This window comes from Gymnogyps californianus, chromosome 4, assembly GCF_018139145.2.
Source record: "Gymnogyps californianus isolate 813 chromosome 4, ASM1813914v2, whole genome shotgun sequence".
NCBI lineage: Eukaryota > Metazoa > Chordata > Aves > Accipitriformes > Cathartidae > Gymnogyps > Gymnogyps californianus.
Genome location: NC_059474.1, coordinates 78,795,542 through 78,816,992, shown reverse-complemented (window position 1 = coordinate 78,816,992; position 21,451 = coordinate 78,795,542). Strand labels below are relative to the sequence as shown.

The 21,451-nt window shown below is 38.5% G+C and overlaps 1 protein-coding gene across 2 annotated transcripts in view; it reads right to left on the bottom strand.

The window, feature by feature from the left end:
• Nucleotides 1–21,203, bottom strand: part of PRDM5 (PR/SET domain 5) — a 91,764-nt gene extending 70,561 nt beyond the window's left edge. For both annotated transcript variants that reach the window (XM_050896175.1, XM_050896176.1), the window contains exons 1-3: nt 21,085–21,203; nt 15,863–15,946; nt 4,566–4,688 (exon numbers count right to left, since the gene is read on the bottom strand). In XM_050896175.1, the coding sequence (XP_050752132.1) occupies nt 4,566–4,688; nt 15,863–15,946; nt 21,085–21,177 (300 nt within the window). In that variant the 5' untranslated portion in view covers nt 21,178–21,203. The remainder of the gene's footprint in view (nt 1–4,565; nt 4,689–15,862; nt 15,947–21,084) is intronic.
• Nucleotides 21,204–21,451: the final 248 nt, after the last annotated feature.

Below are 21,451 nucleotides of genomic sequence, written 5' to 3'. Positions count from 1 at the left end.
CCAAACTTAAAAAAATCCCATGCCCTCTAAGTTGCTTTTTACCACAGGAAGCATTTTGCACAGTCTAAACACGATCATTGGGTACAATTAAGCTATGATGAACTAATATTTTGCAGTCAACCCAGGATGTGGTTTACTTTATTTGTATACAGGGACATACATATTAACTTCATCTTCTTTTAAACTGATTACTGAGCACTAGGCAGCAAACAGTAAACTGATTATCAGTCACTTTATTTTGGATATGAGATTATAACGTTTATCACTACTACAGTGACGCCATCAGGATTGGAAATATTCTTAGAGTAGACTGAAAAGCTCCTGTTGGAGTATTTGGAGACTGGAAAGAAAACTAGTGGGAAAGATAATTAGTGGAAATTAGCATTAGTGGGTATAAACAAGGAAATAATTATTTTCCATTCACATTTTTGTTAGTTCATACAAAGTCTCCTAGAAAATTGCAGAGGGGCAGCTGTGAAGCACACAAACAGTGTTAAGTTCTTATGCATTCGTAGAACAGACTTAGGACAAGCAAGTGTTCTACCACTGTGGTTTACTTTATTTTCACATTTTATAGGCTAGTATCATTAATCTTGGTCAAATACTCCCAATGAATCAATTTTAGCTTGTGAGATTCACTGCTAAAGATTCACTTTAAAGAGTAAACAGTAGAACTGAGAGAGAAAAATCAAATACTTGTTTAAAAATTCAGCCAACTCCACAAAAATCTTCATAAAATACCAATGTCTGGAGAAAATTTACATTTCACAAGGGTAATTATAATGTGCTGGTTAGAACACAAAGTCTCTAACTATCTCTAAATATTCTATTTTCTCCTCTTAGTTGGCAAATTAGCCCTTTCTATAACTATGCAGACATATTCTACTTTATTATATAATATGTTATCATTCAGTTGGTTTAAGATCAGGAATTTTTTTTGTTTGATGTCACAATCTGTATTATGAATTTTTCTGGTTTTTTAATTATTTTAGGTATTTGTTCAACAATTCAACTTCTTTTTTTTTCTCAGCCACATTAACTTGAGTAATGATAACGAAGTTCAAACAACTTTACTGACTTAATTCATAACTTCTTCCTCTTTGTAAAATATCATTTTATCATCTTGGTGGCAAGCAGGCAACTCTCAATTCAAATTAAAGGGTATCGTTAGTGGAAACATTCCACCACTGTTTTGCCCACTGATTTCATAAAACAAAGCGCTACTGCACCAAGTGGCCTTAAATCTGCTTATCATTAAAGGCCAAGATTGTGGAATTAAAATACTGAAGGATTTGTGGGCTGTGTTTTGTTGGTCCCCCCTCCCCCCGAAGGAATAGCAGAGCTTTGGGATTTGCATCTCCATCTACTAAAGTGAGATCAAACCCTGCAAAGAAATACATGCATATTCAGCTTTTTTCAACACATGTAGTACCTATTCATGTTATATGCAATTAAATACTTATATAATATATGCATATGTACACAGCTTCAAGGTCACTCACATAGAATACACAAGTTACTTTGGCAGCTGATTATTGATGGTACTAAAAAAACCTATGAGATAATTTAGTAAATTTTTGTTTGTTTTCGTAAGTTTGCCTTCCCTATACTTTTCATCATTTTGTACTTGCTGATAGTGTTTATTCTATTTTTCCCTGCAATTTTTCCAGATGTTTTCCTGTGGAAGCTTTTATAGGACTAACATTCTTGTGACTCTTTTTTCTTTTTAAACCATCCTTTAACTCCAGTATGATCCTTTAAAAAAGGCATGCAAAAAGCACCAAGCACACTCTAAGCAAGCTATAACATTATGCAACACAGCATAACAGTTTCTTTCCATTTCTGTATTTAAATAATCATCTTCATTATCAAAAAACCCACTGGTATGCACTGGATATTCCATTAAAACTTCTATTCAGAAGTTCAGGCCATTTTAGTGAGTGTTTTATTTAAAATATAATAATGAACATTAATTGTTCACACTGCTCCCTCTTGTGAACCTTACTTTGCATTTGCTAACATTGACCGTAATTTGCTGTCACACTGCCTATGCACTGATGACATGCTAATCACTGACTAATGCCTAGGAATACTCATGTATGAGGACCTTTCATATTTGGTACTATAAGCAGGACAACAAATCTTTTGACAGATCTTGGTATAACTGAGAGACAGAAGGAAAACATACAGAAGTAATTGCACAGGCAGTGGCCATACTAAGTTAACCACTGGCTTGTCATAGACATCAGCAAACTCATAATAAAGCAGTCATTCAGTCAGTGCTGACGAGTTTTTGCTGAATGGATGAATAGTGAACGCTCTTTCTCATCCGTTACTCAAAATTCAATTGTAGCCTGGATGTTAAGACCTAAAGAGGTCTGAACCAAAGATGACAACCTGGAGTACAGGCCCAGAGGAAAAGCAGATGATGAAGCTGACCACAGTGACCTAAAACAGGAACAGCAACAAGGTCCAACGAAACAATATCAGCAGCAAAACTGCAGTCATGTTCAGCCAGCAATATGTGATGGAATGTCACAGACTGACATTCAGTAAAACTAGAGCTTTGGAAAGTAGGAGGTGCAAATCCAGTGAAGGCTGGCAGGTAACCAGTTAGGTTTCCCAACACAGTACGCTGCTAATAGTAGCATTCAACTACTGTGATAATGGAAGAAAAGCCAGGCAGAAGAGGCGTGGTACAAGATACAACAGCGGAATGGAAATCACAGAAAAGCTCACAACTGGGACAGGAAGAGGGAGGCTGATAGCAGGTCTGCAGGGCAACTGGCAGCAGCAATCTCACTGGGCAGTGCTTGCTTAAGATCCAAATAAGCAAGCAGTCCCTCTGGTGAGTAGGAGATTAAGGAGTTGGACAGGTCATCAACACAGAAATTGAAATTACTAGTGTTGCGTGCCACTGAGTACAAATAGAGGGGAAGGGGGGAGAACAGCAGTAATGCATCTTTTACAGAACTACATGCTAGGGCTTTACTAGTATTCTTTTTCTACTTAGCAGTTTTAAAATAATTTTTTTTTCCTGTTTTATTTCATCAGAAATGAACTTTGTTTTCTTGGCAAGGAAAAATAAATTTTTTTTCGCTTGGCCTCAAAATAAACTATGTTTTTAAATTATTTTGTCAAGGATCTGCAGGCAAATCCTAGAAAAAAGTCATCTCATGACAAAAAAGCAGAATAGTAATTTTAAGAAATGCTGATAAATAATTCTCCTTTTTCTAACTTTTTGCAAATTTGGATTACATTAGCAAATAGCTTGGGTTAGCCTGAAACAACATTTTGGAAAGTATACATTTTTGAGCAAAAAATTTAACACAGCTATGTAATTCTTACTTATGTGGGACTGGAAATTATTTTACTGTAAAACTGAGCTGTTGAAAAAAAAAAATGCAGATAGTTCATTTCTTTCATAATCTCCAAAAGGACAATAGCTGTAACTAGAAAAATATCGCTGTCTTTGTTGCATTCTGCAAAGTCACAGAATGCTTCCAAAAATGAGAGATTAAACAGACTAAGACTCTTCAGCTTGAGAAAAGAGCTGTCAAATAAGAGGGAAAGGATATAATAGGGTTCTTTAAAATCAAGGATGGCATAGAAAAAAGAACATAAAGTAACTATTCACTGTTATACAAGGACTATGGAATCAAGTGAAATTAAGAAATTTCTAGAAGAAAAACAGAAACATGTTTCAACATAATGTGTAATTAAAACAGTGGAACTCATTACCACAGAATGCTGCAAATGACAAATATAAAAACATAAAAATAAGCTGGATAAATTCAGATCCACAGCCAAGACTACAAAAAGAAAATTTTTTTTTTATTAACTTATCCTCAAGCACTGCCTGATCACCCTATCAGATAATTAGACCCTTCAATTCTCTGTTTTCTACTGGAATATTTTAAGCACCATGCTTGCTTTCAAACCTGTCACACTTTTATATTAAATTTTAAACTATAAAACAAATGCATGATTCTGCTTTCCACACACCTAAGCCCATACCTGAGTTCAGCATGAAACACAACTAGGCCTCTACATCGTTAGTCCTGATTCAGCCAGCTATATAGTTACCTAGTTATCTTTTTAATTTCCACAATGACAAGAAAACAACTACGTTCAGGCAAAAGCTTAACTTGACCGAATAAGGCTGTAGTAAGAAAATTAAACTGTTGTTGCAGTAGTGAGTTAACTACTCTGGAAATGATTTTTTTTTTTTTTTTTTTAATTAATGCAAACTGTTCACTTTAAGCCAGGAGAAATAGTTCATGTAAGTGATTCAGTGCAATTCCATCACAGTAGATTAATAAAAACCTTTCAAAGAATATCAGATTCTAACTAAGGACCTCTTTGGTCCTTCATCCTATCAGTCTTATTTATGGTATTATATTTAAGCACAAGAGTTTACTTCTAAAAAGAAAGGTAGGAAAAGGAAAGCAGTTTGCTACTTTTCTCAGATCTTGCAATTTTACTGCAAGAGATGAAGACCAAAGAGGAGATCAAATTAGTAAATCAATAACAGGAAGCAAATGGTAGGAATTCACCAAATCTACCTGGATAGCTGCCAGGTTCTTCTGTTCCTGTGATGGAGCCTCATGGACAAAACGCAGCCAATTAGAATGGCGTGGATTGCTTGCATCCAGGATATAAAGGACCTCACCTTTACTCCCACGAACCTAAAACATTAAAAAAAAAAAAAAAGTCAAGCAAAATTAAAATTGTTTACCAAACACACACAAACATATAAAACACTAAGGCATGCTTGTGCTCAGCAAGTGAATCTTGCATTCAACGGGTACTCACAGCTGTGGTGCACATTCACCTTCTATAAGCATTTATTCACTTCAGAATAGGGAGGCAACTCAAATCCAGCAACTGGTGTCAGGTTCCTTTATTGAGCTCCTCTTCTTTTTTCTTAGCCTTTCCTTCAGTAAACAAGTATTATGACTGACTCCTAGGTCTCCCTAATCTGACAGTATGGTCACTGGTGCTCATGTTCTTTCCTCTCTCCTTGTTTCTTCAAGTCCTCTTTTTCTTTATGATCTTGCCAGAAACCAATACAACCTGAGAGATCCTTTCCCATTCCAACCCTATCATCCCCTTTCCAGTTTTCCTTTCCGAGTTCTCCTTCACGTGTTCTGATGCCAGCATTTTACTCTTGCAGTCTACCTAATTCTTCTTATACCTTCCTGTCTTTTGTCATTCAGCCTGTCTCTCCTCACTTTCTCCAAGTTAAGGTTGTAAGCTCTCCTGCCTCAAATTCTTTTTCCTTTCCTCACAACTCACTATTATTGTCCTACCCTCCTTCTCCAACACACTGTCCAAGAGTGGACCATTTTCTTCTGTAACCTATACATGTCCTCTAACTCACTCCTCAACTCACTTTGCAGCGCTCCTCTTCTGCTGACACTACATACAATGCCAACAGTAACCTTCTTCTGGACAAAAGAGATAGGACATTCTCTAATCTTGTGCTATTCCAACCACCATTTGCTTCCAACACCACTGAGTTCAGCTCTTGTTTGTGAGTTTCTGTATTCCTGCAACCACCCTTGTCCATTCAGTGATCTTTGCCTTGATAGTTCTTCACCTTTCACTTTCTTTTTTCATACTTGATATTCTTCTAGGCTCACCTGTCCTTTGCTCATTATGTTCTAGCAGATCCTATTCACTCTCTACGGCCAATTTCTAAATCCATCTATTTCTGCCTACTTTCACATTTCCAGAAGCATCTCAACCTTAACTGGCAACAGAGTATGTACATATCTGAATTCAACTTTTCCACTATCTTTGCCGCTTCCCTCTTCTGTAATCTTACCAGTTGCTCAACCAACTTCCAACCTGAATTATCAGCTCTATCTCCATTCCCATCCCACTACTCTGTCACTAAATCCTCTTTTTGCTTCTTTATTGCCAAATATAATTTTTCTTCTTCATACAAATTCCAATTCCAACAGACATGCTTTCATTACTGTTAACTTACTGCCCCACATCAATCCTAAATATCCCAGAAACTTACACTTACTTAAAACCGTATTTCTCATTTCCCTTTCAAGTCTTCTATGGGTTTGGTTTTTTGGTTTTGGGTTTTGTTTTTTTTTCCTTTAGCAAAATCCATCTTGCCCTTGGATGGAGATCTATCTTCAGATCAAGGACCAATATAATTGCATTTATTCATTCCATATATCCTATTTTACAGTTCACTTGAACATCTTTTATATATGCCTCTCAAGGAAATTTAAATATGTAGCCTCAATGAATAGCAGTCAGTCTTAAACTATGTTTGGCTGAAATTTTATCAGAATAGGAGATTATTTCAGTAAACAAATTAGTATACTAGGTAGGTGAAGGGCTGTAATTATTTAGTGGAGGAAACAAACATGTTCAGGTTTTGTCCACTAAGTGAAGTAGCCACTTTACAAAAAAGAATTGCACACACAAGATACGCCATCTCCATATCAGGAGCTTTTGGCTATCGTTACGGATCCACAGAATTTCTATGGCTGTGACAAAATTCCAGCTTACATTGAAAAAAATGAAAATAATAGCAATAGAAACTTAGTATTAACCAAGTCATTCTTCCCCCTCGAAACACAAAGATATACTGCTGAAAAAATACAGCTGCCACTGCCATACAAAAAATGGCTTGGTTTTTTTTTAAATAATACATCACTTGAATCTCCACTGATACGGAAGATAGAGCGCCATGCAAAAAGGTCATACAGCCACACTATTATTCCCAGTGATTTATTTCTATAAACAACATTTTCTTTTTCATCTGTCAACAAGCAGTATCCCAAGCAGGTATTTCCTAAGAGCTAGGGATTTCAGCTATGTAAGATCAAAATTAGATTGTCTTCATGGCTTTGTATTTAAATTGCTCACATTCTTGCTATATTTGTTTCTAATAGATGCAATATCTTATTTCTTCAGTATGACTGCTTAAATTACCTAAACATTTAGGATATCAATAGAAAGAAAAAACTGTATTCCATTACAATAATAGCTGGTGACAGCATGTTGTTCTCAGATTAAAACAAAAAAAACCCCTACTGTAGCTCTGCAAACAAATAAAGGACTTCGAAATTTCTTACTGTTCTCCCAAAGGAAGACATTGTGTCTTAAGGACACATCATGAAAAAGTGCCAATATTTCAAACTTTAAAAGTTGTTTTACTTTCAAACACACAGATTAACCACAGTGAAAAGTGTCAAACCTACATATATAAATGCACCTGGACACAATATTATCTAACACTAAGCACTGCAATGGGTTTCCCAGAGAGGCTGTGTAGTCTCCATCCTCAAAGATGTAGATACTCAAAAACTGTCCTGGGCAGTTGGCACTAGGTGGCCCTACTTGAGCAGGGGATTTGGACCAGATGACCTCCAGAGGTCCCTTCCAACCTTAGCCATTCTGTGTCTGTCACCTTGGGAAGTAATGCTTGCTCATTATTGGAACTGTTCTTTTCATTAGGAACATGGGCAGAACGAGTACAATCAAACCATAAAAGCAAGCTCCAAATTTACAAAAAAATACATGCTAACGGTGTATTCACCTCCTGAAAAGCCACCTGCCAAGCAGAAGCGCTGCACTGATTACGCTGTAATAATCATCCAGTTCTAAATAGGTAATCCACAGAGCAGAACCTCCCTTTGAGTGAAAATGGTTAACACTGCAGATTAGCATCTTTGAGTAATTAAAGTCAAGCTAATGGCTTTGTGATTTAGCTACCAAAGTATGGGTTATAGAAGCCCATCATGTAGGTCCTATAAAGGTTTCCATCAGATCTTGACTTCAGTTGGAAAGAGAAGCCATCAAGATCCTGTTATAAAAAACATGTTACACTATCTACCTTTTCATCCATTCTTCTTCATTTGCTTGATCCTTAAATTATATAAGAATAATTTATATTCACTTCAATGATACACGATCATCTCTGTTGTGCTTTCTCAGTCTCTGCCAATCCATAAAGAGATATCAAACACAAAGGAAAGACTTAACGCATAAGGAAACTATTGATAAAAGAATACGATAAATCCCTTAAAGATGTGCTATATTTTTCGGTTGCTTTTTTCACCTCGTAAAGAAATAATGCTGCATCAAATACACAGATGTGAGGAAGAAAAGTCAAGAAAAACAGTCAAAACACTGTACTTAACACAGACTAGACTGGTGACATTCACCATTCCTTTTCTCACTGGTTGCATGGACAGGTGAGTTTCCTAAACAACCGATCTTTGAGCACCATGGCAGCGAATCCCAAACTTAATCAATATTTAAAACAAACAAACAAAAAGACCAGCTCTTGCTTTGCAAATATGTTTCTCAAACTCAAAGCCAGCACAACCTAATCATGATAGTTAAATGAAATAAACAGCTAGACTCTACATTTTCAGTTTAAAATAAGTGCACCTAAATATCATCCATATTAAACTACTAATGAATCGAAATGAAATTTGGAATATGTCCCAAAGGGTGCTCCCTCCACTAAAGTCCTCAGTCATCCTTCTGCTCTGTGGCATGATCACCAAACAAGAAAATCAGTTTAATTAGAAGATACATCAACAAATACAAGCTAAAATGCTTACACCTGGGTCTGCCTGTAAATCTGTTCTGATACCCAAGGAGACAGGACCAGAGATGGCTGTCACTAACACAGATGTTGCACCGTAGGCCCACACAATTCTGCTAGCCACAGCAACAAGGAATTTTCCTTCCTGCACCCCTCCCATCAGTGACACTGAAAAGCATGAGAAATGTACTGTGTAGCTCAGTATCTCCTCGCCACCCTGGCAGTTGCACCAGCTGTAACAGCAAGGGAAGAAAATGGGATGACTGTGTCAAGCTGCTTATGTGCTCCTCAAGAAACTTAAAGATACTGCAATTTACCTCTCTACACCACAGAACTAGGACTCAGTATGTATATTTCTGGAGCATGACAAAAAAAACCTCCCCATATTGAATAAGGTTTCTTGGCTTTCTTTATCTCTGAGAACCCTAAACAGGATTCACTCAGCAACAAAGCTTCCAGTCCGCTCCCAGGGGCCACCTTTCCAATCACCCAACCGCTCCAAGAATCTTCAGGACAACCTGCCTACCACAACTAATGCTGGCAGGAAATTGCTGGAAAACTGAGGATGTCTTTCGGGGAGAGGAAATGAAAAACACTTTTGTATATCACAAACTAAAGTAGAAAATTCTTTAAGGAAGATTTTCTTAACGTATCTGCAAGCAAATTACCACATTTCCCCCACACATCTGAACTGTTACAATCTTTTATAGTTTTAAGGTACTTGAAATAGAGGCAAAAGATTTTTACAAGACTGAGGTTCCCCGATAATTTTATGAAGTAGTATCAATTTCACAATGCTAGTGAACATATCTGTATTTAAAAATTGTGACATTTGAACCTGTCATCTGTCTACATGAATAATTCCATGTTTGAATGTTATTTTCCCAGTTTCTATACAGCTGGAATTACCTGAACTAAGCAGAATCATCCAGTTAGCTTGAGGTGTGTTCCTTAAGATCCTCAAGCTACAGTGCTTAATCCAGAAAGGATTTTAAAAACTATTTTAACAGGACCTGAACTCAAGTACAAAAGTATTTCTAATTGATTTTCTAAGGCCACCAAACTAAAAATGCTCTTAAGTCATGAGACCACTGCTAAATAATAAAGGATTCAGTCATCTTCACAGGTCACCAGAGACCGAGACGGACTGTATGATATGCCTATGGTCAACATGAAGAATCAATGAAAGAACTAGAAATAGACCTTCAAAGCCTAACCACCAGTAGATGACGTCATATTATAATGTTTTGTTTTGTTTAAAAACAGAACCTTATCCCCATTTCCTCTAAATAAAGGGGTAAATCCACAAAAGTTGAGGCTGCCTGCTGTAGTTCAATAGACCGTCTTGGTCTAGGACCCATTACTGCCGAGGCCTTTTCGACCACTGAGACCAAGATGTTCCTGTAGTTTCTGTAACCAATGGAGATAACTTGGAATTTCTATTATCAGTGAGTGATGTGACCAGACATGCAGTCACCTTCACTTTCCCAGGCTAAATAATTAAGTAGCAATTAGTTTCATATTTAAGTATAGGCAGACTTTGGCACGAGCCTAGAACAAGGCTGATTCAAATTCATGCCTGATAACCCATGGCAAGATATCTTTCCATTTTACTACAGCACCCTCAATATTTGGTCACTCACTACAATCAAACACCTAAAATGCATACACATATCCAAAGCACGCACCAGACATGAGAGCACCTCAAATTGAGATGCCTAAGAATTATCTTCTTGAGAATCAACACAAAAGGTGTCACTGAACTAATTTAGTCAAATATCTTCACAGTAAGATGAAATACCAGACATTCGCTGTTACCACACAGGGGGTTTTACCTCAAGATCAATCGGGACATCATTGAATTACGCCACATTAACAAACACCATGTCACTATACAAGTATTCGGAAAAAAATGTGCCCCTAGTCATTGTATAAGCTACCATATGAAACCCTACACAGGCCTAAATAATGTCTAAGCTGCTTGTAACGCCCATCAACAACACGCACTACTCCATCTGCTAGCCCTTTATGCTGCAATGAAATTATCTCCAGATTTTCAAAATACATCCAAAGTTGTCATGTATGCTGCTTCAAAATGCTCATGAGTGCAATTGCAAACACTCTACCATGCACACCTGGCAAGAGAAGAAAAAAAAACTCACTGAAAATAAGCAGATGGTTATCTTCGCTGAAGGCAGTAAACACTGCCTACTTTCTGGAAACCATTTTCTAAACATTTATAAATCTAAAAATCTATGTTCATTCAAACAATCATGTAAAGAAAAGTACTGTTTTCTGCATTGCAATTTTTTTGATTAGCTGAAAATATGATTTTTATTGTTAATAGTATAAAACAGCTAGATGCAATACTTCCGCATCCCTAGTTTCAGACCTCCGTCACAGAGCTCACTGCAGAGTAAAAACTCACATTTTAACATTGTTGTAGAAAGTATTAAAATAACACTTGCAAAAGAAACCTGAGGCAGCAACTGTTGATTTGTTTACTAACTGATGAAGTATTGGGACATAGACAGTATGTGACACTTTTTTTCCGCCAAAATATATAGCAACAGTTTTTCACGTTAATAAAGCTCCTTCTGGCGCATGACGTTATTTGACCTTGTCAGAGACAGAATGGTTCAGAAAGCTCATTTCTAGACTTCTGCTAATATTTTGTGGAGCTTTCACAAGAAAGGTTGAACTTCATGTTCACTGGAAGGATACCCAAATCTCCTTAAGCAAATTGTGTGTGATCTATAACAAGTTCAGATTAGAATACTAGCACCTCAACCTATCAACATGGGCTTTCTAACATCTTAAATAAATCAAATAACTGAAGATGTGAGGCTAACATTCTCAGTCGCTTTTGGGAGCAGATTCTTCTCATCACCAAAACCAGAAAATCATTAAGGTGCCTGTTCCAAAAGTCAATAAAATTAACACAAAGTCATACACTTAACATGAACAAAGATGACTAAATCAAGCTTTAAAAGATTAATGAAATTTAGCCAAATAAACAAACTGATAAGAATATTAATAACTACTTTGGACGCCTATCTATCCCAGTGTGGATTAATTTAACAAAACTGAAAATTTAGGACGCAAATTTGAAACTGATAGGGCATCAATGTCTGACTTATGTATGGCAAAAGTTATTTTAAATGCAACTTGCATAAAAACGCATCCAGATGCATTTGTCTAAGAAATGAGAAAAACAAAAACATTTCTGAAAATTAAACAAAGGTTCACACAAAAACATTAACAGCAAACAATTTTAAATGTAAATACTATCTGAGGAGTAATGACTGCGAAAGTAGTCTTCATACAGAAAAAATAAAGACTACATTGCTAAGAACTAGATTTCTAATATTACATTCATCTTGAGAGCAAACACAGAATTCTTCAAATTAAGATTTATTTTATCATGAAACTCAGGACATAATTCAACTTAATGCCTTGTATGTAAAAGCCTTCCTATGCCAGAACCACATTTTACAGGCAAGATATCAAAGGAAAAAAAAAAAAGCCAAATCACACCACCATGAGCTTAAAGTGCTTGACTTCTCATACCTCAATCCTAAAATTAAACCTCTGAGCTAAAGCTGGTTGTAGCCAATAGCAGATTTTCTGTTGCCTTCACTAGTTTTCAGGCAGGCTTATTTAACTGAAAATAATTGTCACTGCCGAAGTGATGAGTTAAGTAGTAGAAACATAAGTTCATTTCATTTTCTCATATAAACAAATATAAACATTAGCTTCCATTGAAAGACTGATTTCCAGCATGTTTCTGTTCTTCTCGGTTTTAATATAACAATGAAGAGAACATAATCATGGCAGATAGACAGAAACCAAACCTGAAATATGTAACATTCAGCACTACACAGCTTATGGTGTGCCATCCAATCCTGACCAACATTTCTTCATAGTATGTCAGAGCATTTGGAGGAGAACTAAGTCTTTCCAGTCCTCCCTGTTTTAACATTTGCCAAAGTCATCACCAAAAGTATATGCTTGCCACAATCCAATAGTAGTGAAATGAATGCCACTTTCTTGGTTAGGGACAATAACGAAAATAAACTGAACAGATATCGTCCCTTTGCAAAGGGATATCTGAGCCTCCAGAGGCAAAAACTTCTGTGAACTTTAATACCTAAAGATTATTTTGTTCTTGCCTTAAAGCACTTGCTCTTCCAGCAAATACACATAATTTGAAATTACTCTGCCAAGTACACTAATAGACCAACAAAGCAGTATTTAATCAAAGTGTTAGTGGGATGCTAAGAATAAGAACAAAACTCTCAATTCAAGTACGCAGCTAGTTGCTGGTGATAGCTGTGTGTTGTGCTGAAGTAGCACAACATGCAATTCAGTCTGAGAGATGATGACACGCGGGTTGGGGGATAACAAGGAGGTGTTTTTTTGACAGAAAGAAAGAAAAAGCACAAAGCCATTTGTACATTTTCTTGGCTTTTTATTATTACTCCTAACTATATGGTTACCACAGGTTTGGGTTTTTTCTCTTTCACACCACCTGTAAATAAAACATTTCAGCATGTAGCTCTTTACAAAGATAACAGCAAGATCAAGGATGCTTCCCCCACCCCAAAACCTCTGGAATCTGTTGAAAGAGCAAGTGTAAACCTTAGATTTCTTCAAAACTATGCAAGTTACAGGCAGACTAATAGCTTTCCACTATATTTAATTTAAACACAAACACTAACATCCTCAGAACTTTATTTAACAAAATCACTGGACCAAATAAATTTTTGGGGTTCCATGTTTTCCCAAAGACCAAAAGAAAACATAACGTGTACAATTCTGTCTCAACATGACATCTTAAAGATGCCAACTCACAATGCTGGTCTCGGAGAAAAAAAGAATAGCTTGATCAAAACAGACCACATCACAGACCATGACTCTACACAACTAGAAACGCATGTGGTAAACATCCTCACAGAAAACTATTCCACAAAATTGAAGCTCAGATCCCAGGCATCACATACCAAGAAAAGAAACGTTCCACTAATGTTCATTTTTACTTGACTTATAAAAAGCCTCTACTACTTAGCCTTCTTTCTAAAGGTGTCCTCTCTTAAAACACATTTTTTTTGACTGCCATCAGACTGCGAGGTCAGGCTTTAGTGTGCCTTCATCCAATAGTCTTCAAATTAATTATTTTTAATATCTTTGGTACAACTGACTACGCACAAACTTGGCTAGCTGCTGTGACTGCCTCCCACAGTATCTGCAATAACCATCTACTTGGACTGTTCAACTTTTTACTTTCTGCATTCCTGGTCTCGATTTTCAACTTAAGACTACTCTCAGAATGATTTAAATTATATTATAAAGCTCACGTTCAGATCAACTTCAGTAAACATGAACTACTTGGGCTCAAACATTCAGGAAGTCATAAAATTTGGTATGCAGGAATCTTTTCAAGGCTCTCAAAACTAGGTAACAATAAGATATTATGGAATGGTTTCAGAACAGCTCATAAAAAACTCATTTTCTGCTTTTCTGTCAATGGGGTCATATTAGTGTCATCAGTAAATACATGTATTTACCTTTTATGTTCTGTCTTACAGAAACAGATAAATCTCATTTAATCATCCCCAATGAGGAATCTGGAAAATCATATGGCTTTCCAACAAACTTAAATTAAAGACCTTCTCATTGCTATAATCCACCCACCATCCCTTCTGAAAACCTTGTTCTAGCTCAAGTATTTACTGATTTTAAAAAATCTGCAGAAACATCACAAAAAGGCAAGTAAGCCAGGGCACATTAACATGTATTGTATTCAGCAAACATTTGTAATAAAAGCACATTGTATTGTTTTGTTTTCAGCTGAGAATAAAGAAGATGAAATCAGTTGCTCTGAGTACATAACCAAAGGAGAGAGAGGAATGAATTGTCCACACCTCCTCTCTGGGAAAGGATATTTTGGGCACGCCTCTAGATTAAAAAAGAAAAAAAAAAGGGGGGGGGGGGGGGAAGGGAAACAAAGGCACAGGGATTCACAGACTTAACACGCTCCTAGGAGTACTTTGCCACTCACTGTGTTTATATTGAGTTTGGGTTCAATGAGATGGGCTTTTAGCATTCTCTTGCTCATTGTTCCAGTGTGTAGAATCTATTTATAGCTCTGCTAAGACTTTATCAATACTATGCTCTCTTCATAAGCCGCTCAGCGATGTTAATGCTAGAGTTTTTTTCAAATAAACATTTATTTTGTAATAAATAATAGATATTGCTTTAAGCCAGATGTCAAACATAAGGGTTTTTTTGTACAGTGCCACACACCATAAAAATAACAGTCATCCTTCCACCTCTAACCATAGAAAGGTGAAAAAGTAGGAAGTGAGTACCCTTCTCAGTGTAAAACAGGACTAAACATGCATTCAGTAGAAACTGCTTGGTGGGGCAGGGGGGGGAAGAAAAAAAGGAAAGGAATTCTACTCAAAGAAGTACAGCAGAAAAGAAAGATTACAAAGATGGAACAGAAGCACCAAAAAGCAGGTGTTTACAGCAAGTTGGAAATGTTGTTATTGCAAGCATTTTTCAGTTAGCGTAATCTCCTCAACTGGTAAACTCGGACAGATTTTTGCTACCAGCAAACAGAACTATGACAGGAACTAGGATGGATTAAGGACCTAATTACAAGATCTAGTGTATAAACTACTGTTGCTCCCTAATACATATAAAAAAGTTTAGCAGAGCCCTGAAACTCACTATGCCTTCATCTGCCCACAGCACCAGGTTTTTATTTTGCTAAAGATCTCACAACTACACATTGCATTACAAAGTTGCTAAAATTTAAAAACTTCACTTACCATGCAATTGCCAAACCCTAGCACAAGTGTCACAGCAGGAAATGTTTTATATTACAGTTGGAGGAAACTATGAGCTGACACCTGTTGATCAGTATAAATCAATATCTCAGTAACTTACAGTCATCTTCCCATATTCAAATTACTTTAATCTTTTTTTATTTTCACATTTTTCAATAATTTTTCACAATGTTGTTATATTTTTGTTTTGCTTGACTTGATATTTTTCACACTTCATTGATTAGAAACTATCGTTTGCTATTTCTTTATTGTTTTAAAGAAACCAATCCCCCTTCACCCAAAAAGCATATTTTAAAAGCATCAATAAGTACAAAATCTCACTACAGTATCTTTAAGCTGGGGGGGGAGATTTGTTACAGTAAAAACTTAATTCTGAGAACACTTTTTGCTAGGTGTGATGATGTAACTCTAGACTACTCACTTCCCACATGAGCCTGCAGTCTGTGTTCTCATCCAGTTCCTGCGGCATTCGCTTCTCCCCTGCAAAGGGGCCAAATTTTTCACCCTAAGGAATAATTATAAAAGAAAAAGAATCAGTGGGGGGGTAAAAAAAAAAGGCAAGTGAATTACCAAAGTCCAGTAGAGGTATCATTTCTAGCTTCAAATGGAAAAGGACAGTTTTCCTTTATCATCCTACTATAGGCCAAGAAGGTGCACATCCTTGAGGGTTCAACTTCAAGCTCGTTCCCATTCTTTTCATAGCTTGGAGAATCTCTTAAAACCATACCTTTCCTCTACATGCTTATTTTCCCTTTGGAAAACATCATTTTTCTTTATTTTAAATAAGGCTGAAATTTACAAGTCAAATTTCTTACATTTCTTGTAAGATTTTCAGGAAGCACCTTGCAATAGACATCCAACTAAAATGTAAAGTATTTGGCAAGCACAAAGTTTACATTAGATTTATTTGCAAGATTATTTGCAACACTACTTTTTGAAGTGCCACAAATCAAAACACTGAATAACTGAGGTTTTGATCATACAGAGAGATTTGTTTAAAAACGTAGGGAGTATGCATGTGTCTATGAATTAATTCAAGCCTTCATAAACAAAATTAAAATGTTATACCACCTGCTAGTCATAACACATGCTGTGAAAGCATCCATTGATATGTTCTTTTAAAAGTTTTGGCTATCAGTGTTTTTTTCCTTCACAGACATCACACTAGCAGCGGGGTAAATTATTTAAATAGGACTTTCTTTGTACACAGGCCTAACTTCCAACCCCCTTGTCCTTATTTGCAGTGACAAGCCCTACAAACGGGAACGCAGACTGCTATGTTCCTTTAGGCAGTATTCAGATGGAAAAGCTCTACATACTTTTAAGCATTAGAGATTTTAACTATATAACGAAAAGCAACTTCGGTGTTTCTTCAAAAATAACAGTATTTTGGCTAATAAAAGTATCGATCTTGTCCACATGTCCCTTCCCCCAGGCACATTCCATGATCCCAGAAACAGCCTGCTACATGTTTTCCCTCTTGCTCAGTTTTTACAGACTCTCTACAGGTAGAGTGCAGAGGAAGAAGTAGAATGGAACACTTCCAGGATCATTCCTCTTAGAAACAAGTAACCAAATAAAAAAATCCTGGTATTTAAAATTAAACCTGAAGAGGTAATAAACAAAGGAAGAGAAAATTGGCATTGCATAACAAGGCAACAGAATTGAGGAGCAATATTTTAAAATGTGCACAACAAAGATTTCATTAGAAAGAACAGCAAAGCAGAAAGTAAAAAGACAAGAACAGCAGAAAACAACTGGAGCCCAGAGCAGTAATCGAGACACAAACACGGGCAGTGATAGCAAAAACTGGCACTATGGGGCCATCTCCTTCACTTCTCACTGATCTCCATACCACCCTTCATCGTTTTGCTGATCAAATGAGGTCAGAATTCCTACCTTGCCAGCTTTACAAATCCTGGGATTTAATACTCAAACTGAAATTTCCTTCTTCTTTTACCTCATCAGCAACAAAGATGAAAATAGGTCAATACAGTTATATGTGTACAGCCATCAACATTCTCAGCTTATGCTGAGTGCCACCTCAGCAAACATACTGCTGTCCAACAGGGGCCATGCAGGTATTACATGGGAGGCAATTTGCTTAGATTGCGTTGTTTGCTTAGATTAAGGAGGAGGAAGAGTCAAGATGGTGGCAGAGGAAATCTGCTCTAGAAATGTACGGTCCTGTCTAGCTCAGTAAAGATAAAGTAGGCCCCTTCTGGAGCAGATACCTCCTGCCAGGCTGAACTGGCTTTCCCCATTCATATAGAAAGCAACAAGTAGTTTCGGTGCAACAAGGAAAGCAGCTCACTACAATTGGTAGGCTCTAAGAGAGGGCATAATTATATCTGCAGAATCTCTCATTACTCACAGCAATTATCAAGATGAAAAGAAGCTTATTGGACTATAATCTAGATTAGTTCTATAGAAAGAAAAAGAAAAAAAAACTCCATAAATTTAATACAGAAATTATGTGAAGACATAATGAATAAGGAACCTGAAAAAGCTAGTCTCTCACACTCACTTCAACAGCAGAATAATACTTTTAAGATGGCACAAAAAGATTAATTTCTTCCTTACGTACTTTGGAGGCTTCTACAACCCTCATCTCAGTAATACTTTCATCCTTGCAATCCTGAGGATCCCTAGGTACCTCATAAAGCACCTACAGTGTTAATTTTACCCATCACTGAAGCACACATCACCTCTGGGATGAAGCACAGCAACAGCTTAATAGGGCATACTGACTCAAAACAAGAAACACTATACATCATTCCTATCTCAGCTACTCCAAACCAATAAACCTCTACTGCAATATGTTTAAGACCTTCCAGAAGCTCAAAACAATAGCAAAAGCAAAAGGCAAGATGTCCACCTCTAAACGTAAAGTAAATGTAAAATGAAGAGTAGGTGATCCAGACTTCCAAGCACTTTTTATAGCTTCTCAAATTTGGAGAGAAAGCAGAAATTAGAGACAGCAAAACCTGATGTCTTGGAACACAAAGGTCCATGAGGATAAGTGTAATCATTCATTTAGCCTTTCAGAGCATTTTCTTCATATATATAATAATCCTAGTTAATAAACACTATCATATGCCAATACATATTGATCAAAAACATACTAAGACTTCAACTTCCTCTCTGATCAATAAAAGTGAGGCATACAACACAGACTAAAGTCAACCACAGAAATAAGTGATATGCTTTTCACATCTTGAATCAAATGCCAAAAAAGCTATTTTCAACAGTTGCTTTTAAGAAAGCAGCAGTGACTAATCATCTTCCAGTCACAGCTAAATGCTGAGAAATGTAGTGGCTCTCTGATGATTATACCAAGGGTCTTATGATACTGGTGCAGTAACCAAAGGCCAGCTGTTGGAGAAAGAAATTACAAGAAAATCACAGCTTTTGTTAAGGTAACAAAACAAAACAAAAAGTTTCTACCCTTTATGATTACAGACGAAAACTTGAAAGCACAGCATAATGCCTGAAGGCGCAAAAGCAGATGGCAGACAACAGCAGTTCAAAATGTATTATTACCAAAACTTTGCTAATAGCAGAATTTTCAGAGGCCTACTTCACGACCACTTAGCACGTGGAGAGTTGGTACTGCAATTTCTGATTATAAGATCATTTGAAACGTGTTTTACTTTCAGTTAAGACAACTGCAGTTGTGTGATAGCAATAGAGAGAAAATGGTGCAGTATTTCCTTCTCAGCAACAAAGACCTTACTTCACAATTAAGTGTCATATTCAACACCTCCTCCCAATTCCAAAGCTCCAAGGAATTAATTTAACAGCTATTAGCTACTCTGTATCATAGCCATGAAGTACCACTGCCTCATTACTGGACACGAGAACATGTTGAGAGCACTTCAGCCGTGATTTTTCTTCCCATGGAAAAGAGTAACACACAGTCTGGCTATATCTAACATATCATCTGTGTTATTTACACATCCACCCTTCCCTGAACAGCCGTGGCAACACACAGTGTCTAGGTCTCCAATCGTTTTCAGGAATACCTGTTTCAACCACTAACCCACAGAGCAACTCAAGAGCTGGTTCCTCAGCCTATCAAAGAGCAAAGTCTGCCTGTCAGACGCATACTTCTGATCAGGGCTTTGCATGCCACAATTGTCTGTGCTACCAGCACAGAGGATTCACTGCCAAACAAAGGACAAGCCCGTAACATTGTCACCAGACACTCCTAATACAAATAGACCTTACTACAACTGCCTCTGCCTTTACCTTCTGCATTCCACACACAAAACATGTCACACTTGCAACACTTCAGTTTTGCTAGGATGTCCTGTATGACACGTTCACACTGGCAGAGCTGCGCAAGGCAGAGCTCTGACAGCATATACTTTGCCTGTATAAAAAGAGTTCAAAAGCAATGTGGAGTAATTCAGGCAAAAAAACGCTCTATTTTTCCTAGCATGCAGCTCTAATGGTTCAATTGACAACAGTGTAAAGGAAGGGGGCTCAGACCCTGAACTCTGAACTGACATTCAGAATTGATATTGACATGAAGATGATGATTTCCATGAGCTTCACTCTAGAGCTCACTCTATTTCAGAGTCCAGGGATTAATACATGCTAGTAGTGTACAACCTTCCTTGCTGTGTGAACTCCCAAAGTTTTCACCTTTGTGAAGTTCAGCACCTCTGTGGAAAAAATTTAAGCCAAGTGATATAAAATTGTTCCTCTTCCACCTCTCATTAACACTCAGGGACACCTTAAAAATGAGAGACCCCTACCTCATGGTGTCTAAGCCTTGCTGACGAAACCACTGAAAAATCAGGCAGCCCTCCCAACCCACTCAGAGCCAAAACCAGGACAAAGACGGAAAGCAAAACATACAAAATACATAGAAGCGTATACTAATGCAGTGTTCATAACTTTAGGTATGCCTTTATCTGTTTTAAAAAGCCACCTGGATAGTTATAATTGGGATTTCAGATAATCAAGAAACTTTCAATTCAATTACGAGGTGTCAAGGGACATGACCTGGCTGGGGTACGAGAGACCTGCTGTTCAGCCGAATTACATCTTTCACAGGCCCGGCTTTATCATCCTGAAACGATGAATTAAATCATCCACCTCACCGAGCTCTAAGAGCGGGGAGGCGACAGGAGCCTGCGACCGACGGGCGGGGCACCTCTACCTCAGAGGCGCACCGCGCTCTGAAGCCAGGCGACAATCAAGGAGGCAGTCCTGTCCGGAGCAGCTCTGCCCTCAGAACAGTGCCAGAAACACAAACGAAGTTAAAAGAAACGGGGGAAACAAAAACCCACAGAGAAAACCCTCCGCCGACCCCGCAGGGTAGTCGGCGGCGCGGCCCGGCCCGGCAGGCCCCCGCGCCCCTTCCCCGCCCCAAGCGGCAGCGCCCCGGGCACCGGGAGGCTCCCTTTTATCGGGGGGGGCGGGCCGGCGGTGCCTCCCCAGAGGAGAGGGAGCCCGGGCGGACGGAAGTGGAGGCAGCGCCGACAAAGCGGGGCTGAGGTGAAGTTCGAGCGCGGCAGCCCGGCCGGCGGCGGCGAGGGGCGGAGGAGCCGCCCCGCTCTCCTGTGATACGTGGCAGCCGCTCCCCGCCGGGCCGGGACAGGCCGTTACCCCGCTCGCCCGGCCATCACCCACCTTTTTGACCCTGCGGGCCGTGTAGAGCCCCATCCCGTCCTGCACTTTTGACGACTTCAGGGCAAACCTATCCGGCACGTACATGCCCAGCATTTTGCACCGACTCGGGCCGCCGCCTGCTACCGGGGAGGAGGATTACCGGGGACTTCCATCCCACCGGGAGAGAGACAGACCGGGGGAGGGGGCAGGAAGAGGGGCTGGTTGCGGGGCTTTCCCGGCTCCTGAGGAAGAGGGGAGGAGCCAGGCCGCCGGCGGGGCCGCGGCGGGACGGGGCGGGGCGGCTGCAGGGGGCGCGCGCGCCCGGCGGGGCAGCGGCCGGTGGGGGTGGGGCAGGATCCGGCTGCCCGCGCTCGGGGGCTTCGCGCCG